Genomic DNA, 17,840 nt, shown 5'->3' with positions numbered 1-17,840 from the left:
CCCAGAACACCCAGCCCTGTTTGAGGATACACAGATGGGACCACGTGGGGACAACCCAGGGACAACTCTGCCTGGGCAAGGACCATGTGGGGACAGCCAGAGACCACGGGGAGGGGGCATGGCGACAGTCCCACATACGGGGACACGAGCACACCCACATGAGGACAGTGTGCACACACACAGACAGACACCCCACACACCCCTGGGGACACCTGGAGGGGATGAGGGACTGGGAGACACGGACACCCAGTGAGTTACACCCGCTGAGGGACACCCCACGCTGTGTGAGGGACACCCACCGAGGGGCAGGATGTGACACACACCCAGAGGGACCACGGGCAGGGGGTGGGCGCTGTCCCTGTGCCCACAGCCCGGCAGCGTGTGCTCCATCCGTGTGCTCCATCCGTGTGCCTGCGGGAAGTGGGTCAGGCAGTGCAGGGCGCGGGGGTGGCTCTGCTCTGCGCCCGCGGCTCCCGTGACACCCGCCAGCACTGCCCGGGGTGCGGGGTGGCGCCGTCACGGCAGCCTGCGTGTCACCGGCCCCGCGGTGGGCTGTGTGTCCTGCAGGGGGTGTCCGTCCGTCCGTCCCCCCCGCAGCGCCCTGCACGCCTCGCTGCCCTGCCACCCGCCGCTCCCATCAATATTTCAGGAGCGGCAGGCGGTGACCTGGATCGACAGTGGCCCACCCACAGCAGCCAGGCCCCGCTCTCCCAAAATAAGACCATTTTTAATAAATAATTTCCCACCTTTTGGTTCCTGTTGGGGGTTTTTCCCGTTCAGGATGGGAGGGGACCCCCTTCTGCATCCTGCGGCCCCCCCCCCGCGCCGGCTGTTCCCCACAGTTCTTGAGGCCTCCCCTGGGGAGAAGGGGGGCGCGGTTGCCCCGAGGAGCCGGGACCCCCGAGGGGGGCTCAGAGTCGGGGCAGGATTAGAGCCAGGAGGGGCAGGAGGGTGGGGGCCCGGCGGGGCGCGGCGGCAGCCATGGGGGCGCAGGGGTCGTGGGGGCAGCTGGCGTCCTCGGGGGGCCCGCGGGAGTCACGGGACGGGGGCGGCGGCCGGGGCTGGGGTCCCCGCAGGTCGTGGGGGGGCAGCCCGTCGCGGTAGAAGGCGGAGGGCGGCGCGGCCGGGAGGGTGCCGGGGCGCCCCAGCGCCCGCCCCGGGGTGCCCATCACCGCCACCCCGTTGCTGCCGTTGCCGTCTTCCATCTCCTCCTCGTCGTCGTCGTCGTCCTCGGGGCAGGCGTCGAAGTCGCGGGGGCGCAGGTGGCGCAGGTCGGTGCCGCGGCGCTGAGGGGGGCTCGCGCACGGCACGGGCGAGCTGGAGACGCGCGTGCGCCGGAACCAGGCCCAGAGCGGGCGCGCGCGGCAGTCGCAGGCCCAGGGGTTGGCGTTGAGGCGCAGGAACTGCAGCGAGGGCAGCGCGGCCAGCGGGTCCCCGGGCAGGGCCACCAGGCTGTTGTTGAACAGGTAGAGGATGGTGAGGCGCGCCAGCCCGCCGAAGGCGCGGCGGTGGATGGCTGCCAGCCGGTTGGCGTGCAGCAGCAGGCGGTCCAGGCTCGAGAGCCCGCGGAAGACGCCCTCGGACAGCGCCCGCAGCCGGTTGCCGTGCAGGAAGAGGTGGCTCAGGTTGGCCAGATCGGCAAAGAGATCGTCCTGCGGGGAACGGGAGAGGGGTGGGTGTGGGGTGAGGGCTCACTGTGCTGCTCTGTGGCCCTGCCTGGTGGGCATCAGCTGCAGAGACACTGGTGTGTGCCCCACAGAGCCCTGCCATGGGGCCCAGTCCTGCCAGCATTGCCCATCGCCCTTTCCTGTGTCCCTGCTCTGTAAGAATCGTGCAAGACCTTGTCCTGTGTCCCTGCCATGCTGGTGTCACCCACGGTCCTGCCCCACGGCCATCACCCTGCTCCCTCAGCATCTCCTGCCCCGCATTATGGCCGTGCCAGCACCACCCTTGTCCCACATCCTGTATTCATGGCTTGTCACCATCCCCCTGCCCAGTCCCACCTCTGTGCCCCGCTGCTCACCCACCTGGAGGTAGAGCAGCCCGTTCTCCTGCAGGTAGAGGTACTGGAGGCTGCGGAGGCCGCGGAAGATGCCGCTGGGCAGGTTGGCCAGCCGGCACCGGTACAGGTGCAGGGCCTGGAGGCGGTGGAGGCCGTGGAAGGTGTCGGGGGCCAGGACGCGGAGGTGCGGGTTGTCACCCAGGTCGAGCTCCTCCAGGGCGGGCAGGTGGCGGAAGGTGCCCGGCTGGATGGAGGAGATGTTGTTGGAGTAGAGCCAGAGGGTGACGGTGCTGGGCCCGAAGGTGCCCGCCCGCAGCGCCCCGATGACGTTGTTCTGCAGGAAGAGGCGGCGGGCGCCGGGCGGGAGCCCCGCGGGCACCGAGGAGAAGTTGTTGGCCTGGCAGCTGACGGTGGGCGGCGAGACGTAGCAGGTGCAGAGCGCGGGGCAGGCGGGAGCCCCGCCGGGCACCCACACCAGCGCCGCCAGCAGCAGCAGGGCCGCCGGGCGCCCGCCTGAGGGCACAGCGGGGCGTCAGCGCGGGGCACCCGCGTCCCCGACCCCCGCGCCGCCACCGCCCGCCCCCCGCCGCCCCCCGGAGCCCGCAGAGCCGTGCCCTCCCCGGGCCGTGCCCACCAGGAACATCCCGGGGCCACGGACGGCTCTGGGAGCCCCCCGGGGCCGTGCCCACCCCATCCTTAGGGAGAGTCCCAAGGTCCTGATCCTGGGCACCCCAAGGAGGCCCCCAGGACTGAACCCACCCTTAGGGCCGATGTTATCCAGGAGAATCGCAAGGTCATGACAACCCCATAGGGCTGGGCACTCTTAGAAGCCCTCCAAAGCCACGCCAGCTCCATAGGGCCACGGTTCCCCAGGAGAATGCCAAGGTCATCACCACCCTGTAGGGCTGGACACCCCGAGGCAGGGGACTGTGCCCACCCACAGGGCCATGGCCCCCAGGAGGGCCCTCAGGGCCATGTCTCCCCCCCAGGGACCCCCCAAGGCCATGCCCACCCACACAGCCATGGCCCCGAGGAGATCCCTAGGACCACAGAGCCCTAGAGAATCCCAAGGTCATGACACCCCATAGCACTGAGCGCCCCTTGCAGCCCCCAGACCCACATCAGCCCATAGCACTGTGATCCCCAGAGATCTCCCCAGGGCAGTGCTGCTGCACAGCACCAAGGCTGGGCACCCCAAAACGTGGCCGTCCACCTGCGACCTTCTGGGGCTGCCCCTGCCACTGGGGCCACGCTCCCCAGGGACCCTCAAAGCTCCCCAACCCCCCCTGCCGTGCCCACACTCCCGCGGGACCGTACCCGCCCCACGGTCCACCGGAACCCCTCACGGGGTCACGGACCCCTGGGACCCCCCTCACCCCACTCCGGGGGGGGGTCCGAGCCCCCTCCCCAAACGGGGCGGTGCCACGTGCGCGCGTGCCGCGGCCACGTGTGGGGCGGGGCACGCGTGGGCGCGGGCTGACGACACGCGCCGCCGCTCCGGGTGTTCAGCATCCCCCCCTCCCCCCCCCCCCCCCACCCGTGTCCATCCCCCCCTCAGGCTGCAACCCGAGAGCTTCATCCATAATTCAGCCCGGCGGCCTGGATCCACGCCCGGGGATGCGTGGATGCGCCCAGTCGCCGCTGCCGGGGGAGGGGAGAGGAAGGAGGGGGGCGGCGGGACCCTCCGGTGCACCGGAGGTCACACCGGAGATGCACCGAGGGGTCCCGCCGCCCCCTTCCCTCCCTTCCCCTCTGCCGGTGCTCCGCGAGCTGGGGGGGTGCCCACCCCCCAGCCACCCACGGAGGCGTCCGGCGCATCTGCTCAGCGCCGCCCCCCTCCCCCGGCGCCCCGTGCCGGCGTGCGCCCCCCACCCGCGTCCCATCTGTCACTCCCCCACGCCGCGGGCTGACTCAGTTGGGAGCTGAAGTCACCGGTTCTCAGCTTCCCCCCCCCGGGTGCCAACCCCCCCCCACCCCGGTAGTTGCGGGTACCCCACGGACCCGCGGCACCCACCCGCGGCGTGACCCGGGCGCTCCCGGCTCCCCGCCGTGCCACTCGGGGAACCGCGGGGCGTCTCCGCGCCGCGCTGGGGGTCCGGGGGTGGCACCGCGTACCCCGTGAGTCGCGGGGCACACCCCGCTGGGCATCGTGGGGTACCCACACTCCGGGCTGGGGCTCTCGAGGTGCCACCGGGTACCCCGTGGATCGTGGAGCGCCAGCAGCCGGGCTGTGCACGCCGGTGCTGCACAGGGCGTGCCGGGGTTCGTGGGGCACCCGCACGGTGCCCCGGGACGGCAGCGGGTACCCACGTGTCACGGGGCACTGCCACGCCGGGCTGGGGGTCCCGGCTGGCACCGGCCCCTCCGCGGGTCGGGAGACAGCCACACCTCGGGCTGGGCTGGCAGCAGCGCCTCGTGGGTCGGGGGGCACCCTCGCGCCGGGGGTCGCGGGGGGACTCAGCCTGGGGTGCCCCGGGACTGCGCCCCCGCGCCGGGCCGCGCCTTCGGGGCGGCCGCGGGGTCGCCGCGCACCGGGGGCTCCCCGCTCACCCCGGGGCGCCCGCACCCCGAGCGCCGCGGGGCGCCCCGAGCCGGGACCGAGGTCTCCGGGGGGCACCCCCGGGTCCGCCCGACCCCCGCGGGACCCCGCCCGACCCCGCGCCTACCTGGGGGCAGGTCCCGAGCCGTGGGGGGCCGCATGGCGGGGCGGCCGCTCAGGCGCTGCCCACCCGCGGGGTCATGGCCGGTGCCGGGGGGGGCCGCTCGCCCCCTTCGCCCCCGCCGCGCCGCCGGGAGCAGCAGCCGCCGCCGCCCCGGGGCATGGCACGGGTGGGCTCGGGCTCGGGCACGGGTGGGCTCGGCGCGGCGCTGCCCGCGGCTCCGTGGGGCTGAGCCCTCCCCGCGCCGCGCCTTATCCCGGGGCGGCCGCTCCGCCCCCCGCGCCGGCCCCGCCGTTTAACCCTTCCCGGGCTGGCCCGCCCCAGGCGGGACAGGGGTGGGCACAGGGACTCCCGGCGGGGACAGCGGGGACAGCGGGGACAGCAGGGACAGGGGGGGGACGCTCTGCGGGCGCCCGCGGGGGCCACGCCCTGCGGGACTCAGGAGGGGAACCCCAACGGGGACACGGGGTGTGATGCGCTCCCCCCACTGGGAAAGGGCGCGGGGCAGCGTGGGCAGCTGTGACCGCGGGACACGGAGGGTGGTCTCCGTCCATCCGTCCGTCCGTCTGTCCGTCCGTCCCTCCCTCTGTCCCACGATTCCCGGCCCGGCGCCGGGCTTTGGTGCCCCCGCGGACGGCGGGACCCGGCGGGGGCTGTCCCCGGGGCGGGTGCGGCGGGACCGGGAGCCCCGCACCCAGCGAGCCGCCGGGAGGGCGCGGGGGGCGGTGTCCGCACCCACGCGGGACCGCGGCGCTGTTCGCGGTGCCGGACCGGCGCTGTCCGTGGTGCCGCCGCGGCGGTGCCGGCCCGGGGCAGAGCGGGTGGCGGCGGTGCGGGACGCGCGGGCCCCGCGGCCGTGCCGCGCGTGGGGGGACACGCGTGGCCGCGCGGGCTGCGGCGGCACCGGCACCGGCTGGCACCGGCGCGTGTTTGCGGCGCCGTCTCCGGCGAGCGAAATGCCACAAGCTGGTGCGGCGGCAGCCGTGGGAGGGGGCGTGGGCGGCGCGGGGCTGAGTCAGGGGCCGCCATCCGCTCCCCCCGCCCGTGCCCCCGGCCCGGTGCCGAGCCCCCGGCCGGACAGCGCCGGTCTGGAACCGGGACGGGGAGCCCGTCCGGGAGGGCTGCTCTGGGTGCTGGAGCTGGGACAGGGTGGGTAGGGAGGGGATGGACGGACGGACGGACGGACGGACGGACGGTGGAGGATGGATGGATGGAAGGAGGGGACAGATGGGTGGACAGAGAGGTGGAGGATGGATTGATGGACAGGTGGACATAAGGAGAGGAGGACAGATGGACAGACATTCACGGAGAACATCTGGAGTTTGGGTGGACGAATGGAGAGATGGGTGAAGGATGGGGAGGACAGACAGATGGACAGGTGGAGGGAAGGGCAGGTAACGGGCAGGTGGATGGTTGCGGGACAGATGGGTGGGATGGATGGAGTTGTGATTGGAGGGGGACAGATGGACAGGTGACAGACAGACCGATGATGGACAGATGGATGGGTGACAGACAGATGGATGGGTGATGGACAGATGGACGGGTGATGAACAGACAGAAGGGCAGCTGGCAGAGCAGATGAGAGGCTGCAGCAGTGGGGACAGGTGGGGACAGACCGGGTGGCTGCAAGCACTGGTGGATGGACGGAGGGACAGAGGAGAGGATGTGGAGGAGAGGGTGACAGGAGGGACAGCAGTGTCCTGGGCGGGGCGAAGGCAGGAGGTGGGGGACCAGGGACAGCCAGGGGACACAGCCCAGCGCGGCGGGGTGGCATAGGCATGGCTCTGGGATGGCACAGCGGGAGGGGCCCAGGGATGGCCCAAGGGTGGCCCTGGGGTGTCCGGGAATGGCCCGAGGGGTGACCCAAGCATCACTGAGAACCGGCCCGAGAGTGGGCAGCAGGGCGAGCCAAGGGTGGCGCCGCCGGGAGCGCACCTTGGGGGCGGCAGGTGAGCTGCCACACCTGCACACGCCGAGGGGCGCGCGGGCGGCGCCGGGGACGGGCTCCGTGCCGGGCCGGCCCCTCCTGGGCGGACCCGCGGGTGCCGGGGCCGCTGCACCGAGGCCGCCTCCCGCGCCCCCCCAACCGCGGGCCCGGGGGCGGGGCCCGGCCAGGCCCGGCAGCTCCGGTCTGCTCCGCCCGCGGTGAGGGGGGGGCGGGCGGGAGAGGCCGCGGCACCGGGGGCACCGAGAGCACTGGGAGCGCCGGGAGCGCCGGGCGGGGAGAGCCCGGTCCCCTCCCCGCCGGGCCGGGCGGGAGGCGGGTGAGCGGCGCGGGGATGCGGCGGGAGGAGCCGGAGGGGCCCGGATGGACACGGAGCGGCGGCGGGAGGGGGTTGTGACCGGGACGGGAGGATGCGGAAGGACCGAGGGCCTTGGCCCCGTGGCCTGCGGGACTGGGCTCGGCGCGGGCGCGGCGCGGGTGCCCGGGCTGTCCGGGGTGCCCGGAGTGTCTGGGGTGTCCGGGGCGGTGTCGGGGTACGCGTGGCGGAGCCGCCTCGGCCTCAGGGCCGTTGGGAGGCTCGGGGGGCCGGCACGGCCGAGCCCCACGGCTGCCCACCCCCGGGACACGCGTGTGTCCCCCCGCCACACGAGTGCGGGCCGATCCCCGCGGCCGGGGCTGCTCCGCTCCGGGGGCCGCGGGCAGTGCCCGCCCCGGGACACCGCGTCCCGCTGGGGCAGCGGGGCGGGGAGGGGCGGCCAGCCCTTGGGCAGACCCCAGGGGTCCTGTGACACCCCCTGCCCCTTCACGGCCCGGGAAGAGCTTGAGGGACACGGCAGGGACAAAGGGGACAGAGCCACTGATGCTGACCCGAGCTGGAGCCTCCTGCTCCCTCGTGGAGGGCTCACCAGTGCAGGGGGGCTCTCACCAGTATGGGGGGGTCACTGCTGAGGGACACACCCGTGTGGCTTGCAGGGACAGCGTGTCCAGGACACCCCAGCCAGGCCCAGTTGCTGGCGCCCATAGTGAGTGGCTCGGGGTGCCCCCCACATGTCAGGGAGCCCCAGTGCCCCCAGCTGCTGTCACAGCCCCTGCCTGTGCTATTTTTAACCACCTGAGTGGCTAAGCACAGCACAGGTCCCCCCGCCCCCCCCCCCCCCCGGCTCTGTGCAGGTTAATCTTTAGCTGCTGGTCACTGTAATGAGGCTCATTACCCTCATTACCTCGGGACAGCCACAGGCCCTGGGCAGTGACACGGGGACAGGAGCAGCAGAGCCAGGCTCTGTGTGGCTGAGGGAGCTGGGGGTGACGTGGCCTCGGTGCCTTTGGCACCCGGCTGTGGGTCACAGGGGAGTCCCAGCTGCATTGTGGGGTGACCTGTGGTCAGCCCCAGCACGGTGACAGCCCCAGTGCAGTGCAGTGCTTGGGGCAGCAGCGTCCCCAGGACACCTGTCACGGTCCCCAGCAGTGTGAGGGGATCCCTGGGGACATGACAGGATCCCTCAGGGGGTGGCAGGGTTCCAGAGGTGTGACAGTGTCCCCGAGGGCTGTGCCAGGGTCCCCAAGGGAGGGTCTCAGGGGCTGTGCTGGCGCCCTGGGGGTGTGTCACTGTCCCCTGCAGCGTGCCTGTGTCCCTGTGCCAGCATCTCCAGGGATTGTCCCAGATTCCCAAGCACTGTGCCAGGCCATGGGGGGGAGGGTGTGTTGGTGTCCCTGAGGGGGTGCCAATGTCCCCAGGGGCTGTGTCAGCATCACCAGGAAGAGTGCCAGTTTCCCAAGGGCCGTGCCAGGTCCCCAGCAGGGTGCTGGTGTCCCTGGGGTGAGCTGTATTGTTGTGGCGTCCCCAGTGCTCACACCAGGGTGCCCAGCAGTGTGCCAGTGTCCCTGTGGCTGTGCCAGGACCTGGGCCAGGCTGGCTCGGGGCCAGAGGGACAGCAAAGGGGGCTCCTGCACAGCGAGGGGACCGAGCCCCCATCGGGGGGCCCGAGGTGCTATCAGGGGGCCCGAGGCACTATCGGGGACCAGCAGCCCGGGGGACCCGAGTGTGCTCCCAAGAGATTATGGGGGAGTCACTGGGGTGTGGAGGTGTGACCCAGCCATGCTGCCGGGGGTCAGGCTGCAGGGCAGCGGTGAAGGTGACAGTGACAGCAGCAGGGCCTGGCCTCATGCAGGTGGGTGAGGGGTGCAGGACGGGAGTCAGCAGGCACGGTGCAGGTGTGCACGCCTGCAAACCTGTGTGAGTGCCTGTGAACAGCTGTTTGTGCCCATAAATCTGTGTGTGTCTGTCAATGGCCGTGTGCCACATGTCACCAGCTGTCCCCACATGTGCAAGCCCTGGCTGCTGCAGGCCCTGCCCTGCACCCCGGCACATGGGGGGACACCGGTGCGAGCCGCTGTGGCCAGGGACAGGGGCAGAGCTGGGGTGACAGTGCCCTTTGCCCATGTGCCCCTGTGCACCCCGGTGTCCCCGTGCCCCGGTGGGTGCCAGCACGGTGTGACGCCTGCCCTTTGTGACCCACAGGCTTGGTGAAGACGCCCCAGGCTGGTGCCAGGCCCGTGGGTGCCTGGGCAGGTGCCATGGCAGGGGGAGCAGGGCTGGCCAAGCGCCTGGGGACGCTCCTCTCGGGGCTGCTGGAGTGCGGCGCCTTCTGCGGCATCATCTTCGGCTGGGCCTCCCTCGTCTTCGTCCTCAAGGACCTGGGCTACTTCGAGGGGCTGTGCCAGCCCTCCGCCACCCCGGGCCCCAACCTCACCCTGGGGTCTGGTATGGACCCCCCCCCCCCCCCCGTGTCCCCATGGTCCCCTGACTCGTGACCCCGCTGTCCCAATGCCCCGAGCTGTCCCATGTCCCCACTGTTCCTGTGTCTTTGCTGTCTGCGGTGTCCTGATGCCCTGCAGTGCTCTGTGTCCCCGCTGTCCCCAAGCCCATGTGCCTGCCGTCCCCCAGTCCATGTCTCCACTACCATCATGTCCGTGGTGTCCCCATATGCCCGGTGTCCCCTGCATCTCCGCTGACCCGTGTCCCCGGGTTCCTGCGTCCCCATGCCCGTGGTATTCCCGGTGTCCCCATGCCCCTGTCTCCGTGTCCCCATGCCCCACTTGTGGCCGTTCCCAGACTGCAGTGGGCAGGATGAGCAGTTCTCCCTGGTCTTCACCATCGGCTCCTTCATGAACAACTTCATGACCTTCCCCATGGGCGTCGTCTTCGACCGCTTCGGCACCACGGCCGCACGCCTCATCGCCATGTGAGTGACGGGGGACACGGGGGACACGGCTGGGGCTGCCGGGAATGGGGGTCATTGGAGTGGGGGAGGGGAATCTCCTGTGATTCCTGTCCCCACATGTCACCGCTGTCCCCTTTAGCTCCCTCTACACTGGTGGGACCCTGCTCGTCGCCTTCTCCACGCCAGGTGAGACCCTGTGGCCAGGGGGTCCCAGCCTGGGGGGACCTCTTTGGTAACCCCTGTCCCCACCGACCCCTGTGTCCCCAGAGCTGGCGGTGCTGCTCTTCCCGGCCATGTCCATGCTGTCGGTGGGTGGCATCCTCCTCATCCTCACCAACATGCAGGTGGGTTCCCCCTGCACCCTGACACCCATATGGTGGCGGGACACCTGTCCAACACCCACCCTCTGTGGCACGGATGGCTTTGATGGCACACAGGGGTCTCTCGGTGCCAGGTGGGGAACCTGTTCGGGAACTACCGCTCCATCATCATCACCCTCTACAACGGGGCCTTCGACTCCTCCTCCGCCATCTTCCTCATCGTCAAGGTGGGTGTGAGGGACGTGGCAGGGCAGGGCAGAGCTGGGAACAGCTGTGTCACATCCACGGACACATTGGGGACACAGTCTGGGACACACTGAGTCACATATGGGGACACACCTAAGGCTTGAGCAGGTGGCCGCTTGCAGCCTGTCCCTGTCCCTGACTCTGTCCTTGTCCCCAGCTGCTGTACGAGCAGGGGCTGTCCCTGCGGGCCATGTTCCTGTTCCTGGCAGCCTGCAGTGCCTGGCACCTCCTGCGCACCCTCTTCCTGATGCCGCGCAGCCGCATCCCCTACCCGCTGCCCCCCGACTACGACTACGGGTATGGGGGTGCCTGTGCCCCGCCTCTGGGGGCTCTGGGGAGAAGGGGATGGTCCCACCCGGGGCTGGGTGCCACCCTGCGGGCAGCGGGTCCTGTCCCCTGGGCAGGTCCAGCCCCGGCAGGTGGACACGAGGTGACACAGGCACTGCCGCAGGCTGCAGTGCCGGGGCCGTTCCCGCTCCTACCGAGCCCACAAGGACAAGCAAACGCCGGGAGAGGCCGGACCCGAGGAGACACCCCTGGAGCCCCCCATCGCTCGAGGTGCCGGAGTGGGGATCTGCTCGCTGGGGTGGGGCTTATATTTGGGGAGGGGCTTGAGTGGGTGGGCGTGACCACAGCTGGATGTGGGCTGTGCTACGTAATTAAGGAGTGTCACCTGGGGGTGTGGCTGTTCATGGCCGGGTTGGAGGGAACAATGCATATGCAAATAGATGGGTGTGGTCTTCTGATGGGTGGGCGTGGCTGTTGATGCATGCGGCTGGAGGACAGCAAGGATATGCAAATGAGGGAGTGCTGGGTGTGGCAGTGTGTGGGCGTGGTCAAAGGGTGGCCACGGTGACATACCTGAATGGGCAGGGTCATACCCTGGCTGTGAGGCCCCAGTGGGTGGCTGGGACAAGGTGTGGGTGTGACCTGGGTGGGTGTGTCTGTACGTGCCCCACCCTGACACCTGCACAGGTGGGGACACCCCTGGGACGCCGTTCCGGGCCTGCGCCTGCTCGTGGCTGTTCGCCTGGCACGTGGCCTGGCTCTCGGTGATGCAGCTGCGCCATTACCTGTTCATCGGCACCCTCAACCCGCAGCTGGAGCACCTGGCGCACGGGGACCACGCCCTGGGTACGGCATGGCGGCGGGGGGACACGGCAGGGACCCCCGAGCTGGCCCTGCCCGCCTGACGCTGTTCCCCCCACAGTGAGCACATACACCAACGCCTTCGCCTTCACCCAGCTCTGCGGGGTGCTCTGCGCCCCCTGGAACGGCCTCATCCTCGACCGGCACAAGCGGGGAAAGGGCGCCCGCCCCGAGGGTAACTGAGCCCCCAGCCCATGCCCGCGGGTGATTGACCCCCACGGCCCTTCACCCCACGCAGAACCCCTCCCTGACCCACACTAGGGGGGTAACACCCCTCCCAGTCCTGTCCTGTGCTCCCTGTCCCCTCTGTCCTCATTGCTGCCACCACCACATGCCCGAGCCCGCGGTCCCTGGGGGCGGTGTCCCCATGGCGTGACCCCCCTGCCCACAGGGACGCTGGCCGCGCTGGCAGACCTGCGCTCGGCGGTGCTGTCGCTGGCGGTGACGGTGGCGCTATGCCTGCTGTTCTCCGTGCTGGCCGCCGTGCCTGTCCTGCCCGCGCAGTTCGGCACCTTCGTGCTGCAGGTCATCAGCCGCTCCTTCCTGTACGGCGGCAACGCCGCCTTCCTGGCCATCGCGTGAGTGACTGGGGACAGCTTCGGGGGGCGCAGGGCTCAGCGGGACAGGGCATGGTGGCACTGTCGTTGTGGGTGTGGCAGGGGACAGCCAGGGCGGCATGGTCAGCATGCGGTGGGAGGGGATGGCGGTGGCACTGGAGGGTGGCAGGTGACACAGTGGAGGTGTCAGGGCTCAGGAGGTGCCCATTGGTGACATGGGTGCCTGGCAGGTTTCCCCCGCAGCACTTTGGGAAGCTCTACGGGCTGGCCATGGCACTGTCGGCGCTGGTGGCCCTGCTGCAGTACCCCTGTGTCGCCCTGGTGCAGGGGCTGCTCCAGGGGGACCCCTTCTATGTGAGTGTGCCCCCAGAGTGAGGGATGGGGGGCTGCTCCACGGGGATATGGGGTCCTGCTCTGGGAGGGAAGGGGGCTTGCCACATGGGGAAATGGGGGTCTCAGCCCTTGGGACAATGGGGATCCTGGTCCTGCCCATATGATAATGGGGTCCCGCCACATGGGGAAATGAGGATGCTGCCCCGGGAGGGATGGAGTCCTTCCCCCAGGAATGGTTGGGTCTTATGCCATGAGAAATGGGGGTCCTGCACCAGAGAGGGATGGGTGTCCTGCTCCTGTCCTGGGGAAATGGAGGTGCTGCCACAAGGGTCCTGGCCTAACACAGGGGATGGGGGACGGCCCCCCAGACCCCTGCCCTGACACTCTTCCCCTCTGCAGATGAACTTGGGGCTCATCACCGTGGTGCTGGTGGCTTTTGTCAGCCCCGTGGTGGTGGCCCGCGAGTGCCAGCGGCGAGCCAAGGAGCTGGGCATGGCTGGCACCCCCCTGGCAGCCCCCCCCAGCACTGAGATCCACGCCGAGACCCCGCACTGAGCCCCACGCCCAAACACCATTTTTGTACCGGCCTGGGGGCGCTGCCAGTGGGGTGGGGATAATAAACATCGCTGCCCCCTCTCCTCACTGTGCTGCCCCTCGAGCCCCCAGCCCCGTCCCCAGGCCCCTGGTGCACACAGACACGGCTCAGGGCTTCTCTGCTTTACTGGGAAAGGAACTGGGCCGCCATGGCAGCGCCGGGGGCTCAGTACTGGCAGATGAAAGGACGCAGCTGGAAGCAGAAGCGGCTTCGCCAGAGCCCATCTGGGGACAAGGACAGTGTCAGGGCCATGGCTGGTTCCCAGGGCCCTTCAGTACCCTGCAACCACTTCCAGTGCCCCCTCTAGCCCCCCCCCCCCCCTTGCCTCCCCAGTGCCCTGTGCTCCCCTCCCCACAGTGCCCTCCCAATGTCCCTCCAATGCCCCAGCAGCCTGTGCTCCCCTCCCCACAGTGCCCTCCCAATGTCCCTCCAATGCCCCAGCAGCCTGTGCTCCCCTCCCCACAGTGCCCTCCCAATGTCCCTCCAATGCCCCAGCAGCCTGTGCTCCCCTCCCCAGCACCCCCCAAGCCTGGACACGGTGGCTGGGTGAGCTTACCTCGGATGCTGAGGGTGGTGCAGGTGGTGACGATGTGGAAGGGGTGGGTGGGCGCCCAGTTCGCGTAGTTCCAGGGGCTGGAGTCCTCCCAGTAGGACTCCCACTGCCCTGCCTGCTGTGCCAACACCTCAGTCCCCAGGGAGAGCCCCCACCACCCCTCCCCAGCCTCTCAACCCCAAAAACCAGCAACCAGCAGCCAGCCCCTCACGCCTCAAAACCCAGCCTCGAGCCCCAGGCTCGTCCCACACAAAACAGCCCCAGCCCCTCACCCCCCAAAGCAGCTCCCAGCATCCCTTGGCAGCCCCTTGTCCCCAGAGTGCCCTCACCCTGCGGCTGGTGACAGCTCCAATCCAGGGTGAGATGATGATGTGGTAGGTTTGTGCCAGTTTCTGCAGCTCCTGGTTGCGGGCAGCGCTGTGCACGGAGGCCAGCCGGCCCCGGTACACGTCCTGGCAGTAGCGCTGTGGGACGGGCACGGGCTGGCACCAGGCACCTGTGCCCACAGGCACCTCCCGGCCGTGCTGCTGTGGCACGGGCATGGCCTGGCATCCCGGAACACCCCCTGTGCCCACGTCCCCTCACCTGGGCGCCCGAGTAGGTGCGCAGCTTCTTCACCACGGCGTAGTACAGCTGGGTGGTGTCACCAGCGGGGACCTCCTGGGGCTGCCGGGGGGCTGCGGGCACAGCTGGGGGAGGGTCGGTGCTGGGGGGGGGTCCCTCTGCCACCCACCGTCAGCCCCAGGCATGTGGCACCGGCGGTGTGGGCATGGCACTGGGGTGGCAGGGACTGAGGGTGTCCCCAGGTGTCCCTGGGAGCGGGCAGGGGTGTGGGGGACACTCACCATGGTGGCTGGCAGGGACAGTGCCCAGCAGGGCAAGAGCGAGCAGCAGGCACGGGCACATGGCAGTGGGACACGCAGGGACACGGGGGACAGCACCAGCACCCTCTGGAGATGCCACAGCCCTGTCACCCTATCACCCTGCACCACAGTCCAGAGCCCCTCTGCCACCCTTGGTAACAATCTGTTCTCTCTGTGGCCCTTCTGCCATCCCCCATGTCCCCACTGTCCTACTGCCACCCTCAGTTCCACCTTGTGTCCCTCACCCCATCCTGCCCCTCTGTGCCCCATCATCCCCTGTGCCACTTCCATGTACTCCTGGAATCCCAGAGACCCCCGTGTCCCCCAACACCCTTGTCCCAGCCTCAGGGATGCCCACCCCTGGTCCCCTCCCCAGCAGCCAGGGGCTGAGCCCACTCCCATGTCCTCCTCCATGTCCCTGTCCCGATCCCTGCTCCTCACCTGAGGTCTGGGGGGCCCTGCCCATTGTCCCCTTTATAGGGGGGACAAAGCCACATGTCACCACCACAGCCTTGCATCACCCAGCCTGGCCCTGGGGACACCATGGGGACATTGGGGTGGCACTGGGGAGAAGGGAGTCCTTGGCCCCCAGGGAAGGGGGGCTGCAGGTTGGGGGTGCCAAGGCAGAGGGTGGGTGCAGGGGCGGGGGCTGCTCCAGTTTGAGGGGTGCAAGGCGGGTGTTTGGGGTGCAGCACGGGCTGGGCTGGGGGTGCTGGGGGTGCAGAGGGGATGTTGGGGTGCTGATAGCATCTCCCGCCGGCCATGCTTGCCCAAGGGCCATTTCCTTTCCAACGGCCGTGGCCCCCTGGTCCGGCCTGGCCGTTTGCCCACAGACCCCACTGAGCCCCCCTAAATCTCTCATTGCCCTGACCAGCCCCCCGGCCTGCAGCTGAGCACCCACAGCTCCCCCAATCCTTATCTCCATGCCCTGTGCACCCCTGCACCCCAATGCCTCCAGCCCCTGCGCCCAATCTCCCTGAGCCCCTGCACTGTCAACCTGCACCCCAAACTCTCACAGCCCCCTCCCCACACATTGTGCACCCCTGCACCCCAATTTCCCTGAGCCCCTGCACTGTCAACCTGCACCCCAAACTCTCACAGCCCCCTCCCCACACCTTGTGCACCTCTGCACCCCAATCCCTCCAGCCACTGTACCCCAACCTCCCTGAGCCCCTGTACTACCAACCTGCACCCCAAACGCCCACAGCCCCCTCCCCACACCCTGTACCCCAAACCCCACAGCCCCCTCCCCACACCCTGCACCCCAAATGCCCACAGACCCCTCCCCACACCCTGCACCCCAAACCCCACAGCCCCTCCCCTGGACCAAGCCCACCCCAGGCTGTGGCACTGGCTGGGCAGGGCGCTGACAGAGCCCTCCTGGGGTGTCCCCCACCATGTCCCCAACAGTTGGTGGTTGAGGATGTCACAAGGCTGTGGTTGGGGGCACGTGTCCCTGTCACCAATATAAGGGTGGCAGTGGGCACAGCCCCACAAGACCCAGGTGAGGAGCGGAGAGAGGAACACGGGGGTGGGCTCAGCCCTCAGCTGCCAGGGCTGGGGGGTTCCTCAGTCTGTCAATGGGGGGCCCAGGGGTGGAGGGGGCATGGTGGGGGACAGAATGGCACAGGATAGCAAGGGGAGGGAGTGACCCAAGGGTGGGAAGTGAGGAACTGGGCAGATGGTGGACACAGGAGGGCTGGGGTCTCTGGGGGTGGCACTGGGGACGGGGCATGGGGTGGCACTGGGGATGGGGGAGGGACAGTGGGGATATGGGGGGTTTCCGAGGGGACATGGGGAGGACAGGGTGATGCTGGGGGTGGCACTGGGGGTGGCAGAGGGGATGGGGCATGGAGTGGCACTGGGGATGGCAGAGGGACAGTGGGGATATGAAGGGTTTCCGAGGGGACATGGGGAGGACAGGGTGACGCTGGGGGTGGCATGGGGATGTTCCCAGGGTGGCTGAGAGTGATGGCACTCTGGGATCTCCCAAGGGTGCTAGTGGTGTCCCCAGTGTCCCTGTGCCATGCGGCCCTGCCTGCTGATTGCTCTGGCCCTGCTGGGCACAGTTCCTGTCAGCCACTCCGGTGAGCGTCCCCCACACCCCCCCCCCTGCTCCCGGGGACATCCTGGGGACACCCCTGATCCCAGGGTGACCCAGCCAGTGTCCCCAGCTCTTGCCAGCCCTGCGGTGGAGGATGAGGAGGACGTGACGGAGCTGGAGATGCCTGAGGAGTTCAGCGGGTGCCGGGGGGGCAGTGACAAGCAGGCACCCGGTGTCCCCAGCATGCCGGGCACCGCCACCTGCCGCTACGTCATCTTCCCCCGCTGCCGGAGCTTCCGCCGTGCCCAGGTGGGATGGGGTGGGCTGAGCTGGGAGGGGGCTCAGCCTGGGGGCATCGGTGCCCACCCTGACAGCCGTGTCCCTGCAGCGCATCTGTGCCCGGCGCTACCGCGGGCGCCTGGCCTCGATCCACGATTCCCACACCAACACCTTCCTGCTGCTCCTGGCGCGCCGGCACACCAATGCCGGCCTGGTCTGGATCGGTGCCGTCAGCCAGCCCGCAGTAAGGACCCCGCCTCGCGCGCCCCACCCTGCCCTCGGGGCACCCTGTCTCCTCCCAGTGTCCCCGGTGCCCCCCCCGGGTGTCCCAGCCCCGTGCCACGACTCCCAGTGCACAACCTGGGTTCCCGGATCCCATTCCCAGTGCTCTCCGTGCCCACCAAGAGAGCCCCAACTCCACCTCAGTGCCCACCTGGCTGCTCCAGCCTTGTCCCAGTGTCCCTAATGCCCACACTGCATGTCCCATTCCCACCCCACTGTCCCCCAGTGCTGGCGGTCCCCACACCCTTTCTCCCCTGGCAGGTGCCATACCCGAACTGCCACTGGACTGACCGGAGCCCCTGGAACTACAGCCGGTGGGTGCGGGGGCACCCCCTGCCCGGCCGCCGCTTCTGCACCGCCCTCTGCACCAACAGTCAGTGGGGGCTCCGGGGGGCCAGGGGGGCGCTGGGGGGCTCGGGATGGGGAGGTGACACTGGGGGGCTGGTGTAAGGTATCTGGGGCTGCAGGGGTCCCTGGGGGTGGGGTGCTGGTGGGCAGGCCATGGGCTGATCCCCCCTCTTCTCTCCCCAGATGGGCTCTGGAGGAGCGTGCGCTGCAAGAGGCAGCTGCCCTTCATCTGCGAGATATGAGGGGCTCAGTCCCCCCGAGTCCTCCCCTACTGCTGTTCCCCTACAGGGGGCCGCACCCCCTCCCTCAGAGTACAATAAAGTCTTGCCGTCAGCACGCACTTGGTGTTTGGGCAGGGCCAGGCTGGGTGCACCCAGGGTGGGCACAGAGGGGTTTTGGAGGTGTCCCTTCTTTCCTGCACAGCTCCTGTGTGGGCAATGGCA

The 17,840-nt window shown here is 69.7% G+C and overlaps 4 protein-coding genes across 4 annotated transcripts; 2 read left to right on the top strand and 2 right to left on the bottom strand.

Moving 5' to 3' along the window:
• Positions 1-708: 708 nt before the first annotated feature.
• On the bottom strand, positions 709-4,743 carry RTN4RL2 (reticulon 4 receptor like 2). The gene is made up of 3 exons (XM_059474149.1): positions 4,669-4,743; positions 2,028-2,515; positions 709-1,652 (listed from the first exon to the last, which is right to left on the bottom strand). Exons 1-3 carry the CDS (start codon positions 4,700-4,702, stop codon positions 912-914), a joined length of 1,263 nt encoding a protein of 420 aa, XP_059330132.1. The 5' UTR covers positions 4,703-4,743; the 3' UTR covers positions 709-911.
• Positions 4,016-13,032, top strand: SLC43A3 (solute carrier family 43 member 3). The gene is made up of 13 exons (XM_059474151.1): positions 4,016-4,120; positions 9,126-9,368; positions 9,720-9,849; positions 9,968-10,014; positions 10,096-10,172; positions 10,283-10,375; positions 10,552-10,691; positions 10,846-10,952; positions 11,370-11,528; positions 11,605-11,718; positions 11,935-12,121; positions 12,331-12,454; positions 12,833-13,032. Exons 2-13 carry the CDS (start codon positions 9,182-9,184, stop codon positions 12,986-12,988), a joined length of 1,521 nt encoding a protein of 506 aa, XP_059330134.1. The 5' UTR covers positions 4,016-4,120; positions 9,126-9,181; the 3' UTR covers positions 12,989-13,032.
• A 103-nt stretch (positions 13,033-13,135) lies between these two features.
• On the bottom strand, positions 13,136-14,603 carry LOC132075178 (proteoglycan 3-like). The gene is made up of 5 exons (XM_059475388.1): positions 14,427-14,603; positions 14,167-14,270; positions 13,911-14,045; positions 13,585-13,696; positions 13,136-13,252 (listed from the first exon to the last, which is right to left on the bottom strand). The coding sequence occupies exons 1-5, from the start codon at positions 14,485-14,487 to the stop codon at positions 13,194-13,196; spliced, it is 471 nt and encodes a 156-aa protein (XP_059331371.1). The 5' UTR covers positions 14,488-14,603; the 3' UTR covers positions 13,136-13,193.
• Positions 14,604-15,956: 1,353 nt separating this feature from the next.
• LOC132075114 (bone marrow proteoglycan-like) lies at positions 15,957-17,737 on the top strand. Its single transcript, XM_059475300.1, has 6 exons — positions 15,957-15,975; positions 16,439-16,531; positions 16,619-16,797; positions 16,877-17,011; positions 17,311-17,422; positions 17,581-17,737. Exons 2-6 carry the CDS (start codon positions 16,471-16,473, stop codon positions 17,637-17,639), a joined length of 546 nt encoding a protein of 181 aa, XP_059331283.1. The 5' UTR covers positions 15,957-15,975; positions 16,439-16,470; the 3' UTR covers positions 17,640-17,737.
• Positions 17,738-17,840: the final 103 nt, after the last annotated feature.

Source organism: Ammospiza nelsoni, chromosome 6 (assembly GCF_027579445.1).
Source record: "Ammospiza nelsoni isolate bAmmNel1 chromosome 6, bAmmNel1.pri, whole genome shotgun sequence".
In the NCBI taxonomy this organism is placed as follows: Eukaryota; Metazoa; Chordata; class Aves; order Passeriformes; family Passerellidae; genus Ammospiza; species Ammospiza nelsoni.
The sequence above is the reverse complement of the archived record's forward strand: the minus strand, read 5'-3'. Positions and strand labels throughout refer to the sequence as shown.

Bases quoted from the DNA above. Each gene is read 5' to 3' on its own strand.
- RTN4RL2 (XM_059474149.1), bottom strand. From the start codon at position 4,702: ATGCGGCCCCCCACGGCTCGGGACCTGCCCCCAG. The intron at 2,516-4,668 runs GTAGGCGCGGGG...CTGTGCCCTCAG, and splicing joins GGCTCGGGACCTGCCCCCAG to GCGGGCGCCCGGCGGCCCTG. The intron at 1,653-2,027 runs GTGGGTGAGCAG...CGTTCCCCGCAG, and splicing joins ACGGGCTGCTCTACCTCCAG to GACGATCTCTTTGCCGATCT.
- SLC43A3 (XM_059474151.1), top strand. From the start codon at position 9,182: ATGGCAGGGGGAGCAGGGCTGGCCAAGCGCCTGGGGACGCTCCTCTCG. The intron at 10,376-10,551 runs GTGGGTGTGAGG...CCTTGTCCCCAG, and splicing joins CCATCTTCCTCATCGTCAAG to CTGCTGTACGAGCAGGGGCT. The intron at 12,122-12,330 runs GTGAGTGACTGG...GGTGCCTGGCAG, and splicing joins GCCGCCTTCCTGGCCATCGC to GTTTCCCCCGCAGCACTTTG.
- LOC132075178 (XM_059475388.1), bottom strand. From the start codon at position 14,487: ATGTGCCCGTGCCTGCTGCTCGCTCTTGCCCTGCTGGGCACTGTCCCT. The intron at 14,271-14,426 runs GTGAGTGTCCCC...ACCCTCCCCCAG, and splicing joins TGTCCCTGCCAGCCACCATG to CTGTGCCCGCAGCCCCCCGG. The intron at 13,697-13,910 runs GTGAGGGCACTC...TTGGCACAGCAG, and splicing joins GAGCTGTCACCAGCCGCAGG to GCAGGGCAGTGGGAGTCCTA.
- LOC132075114 (XM_059475300.1), top strand. From the start codon at position 16,471: ATGCGGCCCTGCCTGCTGATTGCTCTGGCCCTGCTGGGCACAGTTCCT. The intron at 16,532-16,618 runs GTGAGCGTCCCC...CAGTGTCCCCAG, and splicing joins AGTTCCTGTCAGCCACTCCG to CTCTTGCCAGCCCTGCGGTG. The intron at 17,423-17,580 runs GTCAGTGGGGGC...TTCTCTCCCCAG, and splicing joins CACCGCCCTCTGCACCAACA to ATGGGCTCTGGAGGAGCGTG.